This window comes from Fopius arisanus, unplaced genomic scaffold, assembly GCF_000806365.1.
Source record: "Fopius arisanus strain USDA-PBARC FA_bdor unplaced genomic scaffold, ASM80636v1 scaffold00399, whole genome shotgun sequence".
Classification (NCBI taxonomy): Eukaryota; Metazoa; Arthropoda; class Insecta; order Hymenoptera; family Braconidae; genus Fopius; species Fopius arisanus.
Genome location: NW_011888138.1, coordinates 1 through 6,487, shown reverse-complemented (window position 1 = coordinate 6,487; position 6,487 = coordinate 1). Strand labels below are relative to the sequence as shown.

Below are 6,487 nucleotides of genomic sequence, written 5' to 3'. Positions count from 1 at the left end.
TTGTCGCTAGGACGAGTTCCAACCCCCCCTCGTCCTGTCCTTTCGTGCTCTTGTTTTTGGATATGTCGGATGTTAGGTTTGACGAGGTCGGCCGACCTCGGGCAAGGCAGGGCCCCCCCCCCCCCCTCCTTGCCCTTGTTTCGGTTCTTTCGGTTTTCGTTAGCTTTTGGCCCATAAAAAGCTAGCTGGCGCCCGCTGGAGCTCGCATTTTTCAACGCTAATAAATAAATACTTTTTTTTTAACATAAAAGCATTTTTTCTTGATTTTGTTGTTTCGAAATAGAAATCGAATTATTTCATTTGAACTATTATTTCCGCGGATGAGAAACCTGAAGGTCGAGGCTACAAGCATTACATTTCTAGCCGAGGTCTCGGAGCTGAGTCAATTAATTATTTTTTAAACGATTCCCCAGGTCTACGTCGAAAGTAACGGGTGTCAACTCCAAAACGACTTCTTCCCTACCTACAGATGTAACAACACCCTGGGGAGCTAGAACTGGGTGAGAGTTTTACCCAGCTGCGGCACGGCAAAGCATGCGAAGACATCAATGAGTGTCAGAGTGTCCCTGCAATCTGTCAGGATGACTGTGTCAATGTTTGGGGAAGCTACAAGTGTCTGTGCAAATCGCGAAGCTCCCCAATCATGACAATCGATACTGCAGTGCCGACGACGACTGTTTGATGTGCAAAGATCATCCGCAGTGATGCATGCGTAAAAGGTTCTACTCGTCATACCGAGTTCCCGTCGATCTCCACAATGGTCGTCTCCCGGTTTCAGCTGTGGTTAAAACCTTCTCATCAACAAATATCGTGGAATTCCACTCATCACCCCATGCAAGATGTTGGTGGGAAAATAGGAGTCGACGATCCTTATGCTGCTGTGTCATTCCTGGTTTCTTGCCTGGCTTATGACAGTAGTAACCAGCATCATATAGACGATTACGCACGGTTTGCACAGAACACTGCAGACGAAAATTTCTCTTTATTTGCACGGAACTGACGAAAGGTGACTGTCGAACAGCATGCACAATTGCTTCGTTTGTTGCATTGTCCAGTATTGCAGGCCGGCCGGAACGGAGTTTCGTTAAAACATTTCCTTCCTGTTCAAATCTTCTAATATACTTGGTGACTGTGGCGGGCTGAAAGGGATGGAAACGACAGCAGGAAGGATTGGATGAAATGAGACAGGAAAAAATAGATGTTAGGAAAGGACAGAGACGGTTGGCAATGATACGTACACTGATATCGAGCTCTCTGGCAATGTTAATTTTTCGTATATTCCCTCGCCACTGCCCCACAATCTGGACCTTGACGTCCAGACCCAAATCTGGTGAGCCCAGTTTTCCCATGGCTGCCCAATCAACAAAAAAAATATTATTCCTTCAATCTACACTGGAATGATGAAATGAAAAAATTGACAATCGACGAGCGTTTGTTTAGCGGCTACAATTTCGCCCCCTCTTCCCCCAATCCTACCCAAGACCGTACTTTGCCGGCCCTCCAGGAGTCTCCAGGTCTCCAGGGTCAGTAGTAACCCCACGATTATCAGTTTGCTTGCCAGTGGACAAGGAGTTTTGAGATTTGTGTAAAAACGTTAAATAAATTAAATTTTAACCATTTTTTCTAACAAATTGATCAATTTATTTAATTACAATATCTTGAGACAGTAGGAAAATCTTGTGTTTATAATAGAAAAGTTTGTTTTTTTCAAGGCCTTCTAAAGTTTCATAATTATCAATAATATATTAATTAATCATCCTTGACCAATCATTCCCACTTGGAAGCCACTGTGGTCAGCTCTTGGCCCCTCTTCAGTCACCATCCTCGTATCAATTGACCCTGCGAAGAGAATGCTGTTGGAGTCTCTCGACCTTCACTTGGAGTACCCTGCCGAGACAAATCAATCTGTGGAGTAGTGCAATGATTTCCATTTGGCATTGGCGAATTTGATTCAACATGTGATTCAAATTCATTAATTCTTCCACCAATCCCTCCATGTTGAGATATAAATCCGCCCTGAATACCCCGGTACTAAGATCTGCAAATTAAATCGTATCCGTTAAGTACCCAAGAATAGCAATTAGAAAGTGGAAAACTGAAATCAAATTTTGGAGCAATAATTTTTTCTTTGAAAATATAATAAAATAATATTATTAAAAATGCTAATTTATAATCTTAGTGTCGAACAAAACAGCTTCATATGATGGTGCAGCATTCCAGTATATGGATCAATAGTGGCAAGCTGAAGTTTACCCCTGAGACAGAGCTCGAAAATTTGTATAGCGAGAATTGCTGGTGATCTTTTCAACGTGCACTCAGTGCATGTTAACATGAATAGGTGCTCGCATCCTCCCCCAAGTCTATAACCATCAAGACACCTGCATGAATAAATCCCAGGACAGTTAACACATAATCCTACTCATAAGGTATTATCCTTGAACATCAGACTCTCCTCGACGTCACTGCATGGTCAATTGTCGCTCTTGCCGCTTGGACCTCCAGGTTTCTCATCTGGTGGACAAAATTTCCTGTGGAAGAACTCTCCTGGCACTGTCAGCTCATGCAAAGTACGTTGGATTGTAAAAGCAATCAGCATCCCCAAGGATATAGAACTACCACGACTGCTTGCCTGGGGCATGCTGTTGATAACTGAGGACTGGTGATCCTCCAACGGCACTGGCGTCATTATTTCAAGGGTTTTAGGTTAGTAATTCTCGATTCCCAACATCAGCCTTTCAGGTTATCTTGACAACTTTCTGTGATCCACACTCACATGTGGAGGGGTTTTTTCACATCTTTAGTGAGGAACCGAGGATTTATCACCCGGGGAATGTTTTCTAGGGGTTTCCCAGGGATTTTTATGATTTTTCAAATTGCGTTCACTGATGTATTTTTTTTTATGGAGGAATGCATTCTGCCACGTACGACCGCGAACAACAGGTCGAGTCCAAATAAAAACACGAGTGCTCCAAAATGAGAATCTTTTCAATTTTTTCTTTCGATGAAAAATTATCGCAAATATCTGTATAATTAAACATTGCAACTCTCATCCACAAGGCCAATAATAGAGAATACAATTATATTACGATATAATACAAGAATTATAATAATTGCTCCAAAATGATTATTGAGTTGTCTACTTACATGGAGGAAAAAATGGTGTAGTGATCGGTTCCAAAGTAAAACCTTGTCCATCCCTGGCCATCAGCTCATCACCAAAATCCTTCAATTGCAATGCCAAATCGTAAACTGATCTCACCATTGATCGGGCTAGAGCAAAAGTGTAATCGCACTCAGTTTGGGCCTCCAGTTGTTGTATGATTGGGCGCTTGTTGCGAAATGTTGGACTCCTTACTATCCCCTTGGATAGAGCGAGAATTTCTTTTACAGGGAAATCATTTGCAGCGAGAACAATCAAAATAGATTAGATAGAGAGACCAACCAAATCATCTTAATGAAAGAAAAACCCACCGTTCATTTTCCTTGCAGACGTATGCTTCCTCGAATGAGCTGAAAATTTTTTTTTATATTGAAAAATAAATAACTTCTCCTGTCAAAGGGTGAGCGATGAATATATTGTAAATCCAATAGAAAGTAATCTTTTCGTTTTCAGAGTGGGTGATAAGCATGAGGGATTTTAACTTGGAGTGGTGACACCGAGTAAATGCTACGAGAAAGACTATTGGATATACTGAAATGGAAATGAGTTTTGCCATGACAACCTACCCTCACCACATCAATTTTACATACAAACCCATGCTCCCCACTCGCATTCTCGAAATAAAAACTTATGTTGACTTCAGTATATCCCTGCTCTACCCGATTCCCACTCACGATCATTCCCCTCCAGAAAAACAAAAGATCAATCTCTACTGGATAACGACGGGGCACCGACGAAAATTCTGGAAATTAACAACGAGCAGTTTGATATAAAATTTCTCAGAAAAACAAGGAAATCAAATGGCCCCATGAACCGCATTTTCGCACTCGCCTCACTTTTCGTGAAACTTGGTTGGAGCAACACGCGTTCTTCACCTTCTGCTTCCCATCGACGTGCAGGAGAAAAATGGGTAAGTAATTTTTTTTTTCCTAATAGCCCACAATTACATTTTTTGCAGTGATTAATAATATTTATCTTTTTTCAGATGAGGCAGTTACAGTCTGCATGTAGTGTGATGGATGTCCGGATCCGGAGTGTGAAAGAAGTAATATTAATCACGATTTTTATCTCCCTTATTCCCACCCTCAAAAGTGCTTGGGCACTTCTCTCCGACTCCCCTTCTTCTTTCTGTTAAAGTTTTTCATACATTTCCCATTGACAATCAACCTTGGTTTTTATAACAAAAAAGCTAGAAGAAGTGAAAAATCTTGTGCAGGCTGCCGAAAAGCAGGTGGCCATCCAGAAGGTCGGATTAACTGAAGTTATGAAAGGGGAGACACAACTAAAAAGAGCTACCGAGGCACTGCTTCAGGTGATGGAACGTGTCGATTGCATGGTGGAGGACATCAATATGGAGCTTGAGAACAGTGCTACCTGACAGAACAAAAACAAAACCGAAGTATTCTGTTGCTCTTTCACCATTATGACATCAATTTGTTTTTTACATTACATGATTACGTTTGGTGTTTTTTTTTGCTTTCAGCCTCTATGCTGCAGAGATTTGCTCATAAATCACTCTGAGAATGAGCCGTTGCAGTCAAACTCCTTTCTTCAATTATTTTTTCATTTTTTGACGCTGATTAAGAAGAGCCCCATTTTTTTTCTTCTTCGTATCCTTGCCATCGACAGTTCTGGGAGGAGATAATGGGAATGTTTGGCTAGGATGTGAGTGGAATTTTATGGAATAATATGTTATTGCCAAATCGAAAAAAAATAAAGATATAAAAAATGACGATATCATTTGAATTATTATTTTATTGTTCCTAGTGAATTTTACAAAGAATCAATCTATCCCATAGAGTTTCCTCAGAATAATTCAGTAGCGAAGTAGTAAAGAGAGATAACTTGACTTATCTATCAGTAGAGTTTTTGAGCAATATTTGGGAAACTAAGAAAGACAGCGGATTTTATGTATTCACATTTGTTGTAGCAATTTATAAGTTCCACAAAAAAGGTTATAATAAAATTTTTATCATCTTCTTTAGATTCGGAGTTGTACTCAATTCAATCTGTGATTATTGGCAAAGTCAACGAAGGATAATCCTCAAGCTAGCGTTGCCCTGTTTTAACGTAAAAAAAAAATTACACGTAACTACAATAAAATTTCACAAAATCTAATTTATTTCACTGAATTTAAAGGCTCCATGGGGCTAAAATTGCCTTTAAAAATCGCAAAAAATTCTAAATTCTGAACGCGAACGTTACCCCAGCTTTTCGAACACGACTATTTATCTGTCAAAATTAATTTTTTTCACTCCAAAAAGTATTGGTTCTGTCAAACACTGTTCCAATTCTCTCATTCCTACCGATTACGTTGAAGCAAGAATTGATCTTCTGGAGATACGAACCTATCATCGAAATTTCGGCCTAGTTATTTCAGCGTAGGTATTTATAGTTACGTCGTCTCCGTTTATTGCCGACTTCAAGTCTTTTACGAACTTAATTGGCCGAGTGTACTTAGCAGAAAGAGTACAAACTAGGAAAACTATCTCATGTATTCGATTCTACATCGTTAGGACATGATTGTACTACTTTTTTTTTGTTTGTACATTCACTCAATAATGATAAATAATTATTCCATTTTTGCCATGATGCTGGCCGGAATAAAATCAAAAATTACCCAATGGGTTGAATAAATAGCCAATTCGATAGAAAATTGTTTGCAGATCATGAATTACATCTTTTCTTCGTTTGTACATTCCTTATTAATTGATTAAATAACAAAGTAATAATTCCCTTTCGCCCCCCACCCTACACGATAGCTGCTATGGTCCTGTGTTGTGTGCGGTTATATATATTGTGACCTTGTCCGGAGAAGTAGCCTGGATAATTCCCAACCAAGGCACGATAATCGGGAATTTACTGTGATTTACGGGGGGGGGGGGGGGGACCTGAAATATCGAAAGAGGGGGAGGGGAGCAAATGATGATTCGGGGAATTTAGATAGGTTTAATATCGATATATTCTAGACTCTTAACATCGTTAGATAACAATTAACACAACCAAAAGAATAAATGCCTTTTCCTTACAAATTAGCTCGAGGGTTGGGGGTAAGGCCAGCCAACTTGCGGCTACACGAAAGATTGAGCAAAACAAAGAAGGGATGGCTCGACTCTGAAGAAAAAAAAAGGGGGAGAAGTGAGAGTAGTAAGTGGCCAGTATTGGGGAATTTCCCACGCCCCCTCCCCCCTTTTTTCCAGGAAATGTGCGTGCAGGTGCAGGTGTGCGCCCCAGGGGGTATTGTGCGGGTGTGCGCCTGGACACGTTCACCCCCTTTGTGCCTTGACAAAGGAATTTGACTTTAAATTGCGGATGCGCGCGCCTTTG

At 40.5% G+C, this 6,487-nt stretch overlaps 2 protein-coding genes across 3 annotated transcripts; one reads left to right on the top strand and one right to left on the bottom strand.

The window, feature by feature from the left end:
* Positions 1–1,682: 1,682 nt before the first annotated feature.
* On the bottom strand, positions 1,683–3,281 carry LOC105272902 (uncharacterized). The gene is made up of 2 exons (XM_011315133.1): positions 3,145–3,281; positions 1,683–2,038 (listed from the first exon to the last, which is right to left on the bottom strand). Exons 1-2 carry the CDS (start codon positions 3,260–3,262, stop codon positions 1,830–1,832), a joined length of 327 nt encoding a protein of 108 aa, XP_011313435.1. The 5' UTR covers positions 3,263–3,281; the 3' UTR covers positions 1,683–1,829.
* A 687-nt stretch (positions 3,282–3,968) lies between these two features.
* LOC105272901 (uncharacterized) lies at positions 3,969–4,848 on the top strand. 2 transcript variants are annotated; one of them, XM_011315132.1, is made up of 4 exons: positions 3,969–4,070; positions 4,146–4,205; positions 4,377–4,559; positions 4,644–4,848. In XM_011315132.1, the coding sequence occupies exons 1-3, from the start codon at positions 3,969–3,971 to the stop codon at positions 4,536–4,538; spliced, it is 324 nt and encodes a 107-aa protein (XP_011313434.1). In that variant the 3' UTR covers positions 4,539–4,559; positions 4,644–4,848. The 2 variants fall into 2 exon arrangements, with proteins under 2 accessions (XP_011313434.1, XP_011313433.1); XM_011315131.1 differs by having other exon boundaries at positions 4,377–4,848.
* Positions 4,849–6,487: the final 1,639 nt, after the last annotated feature.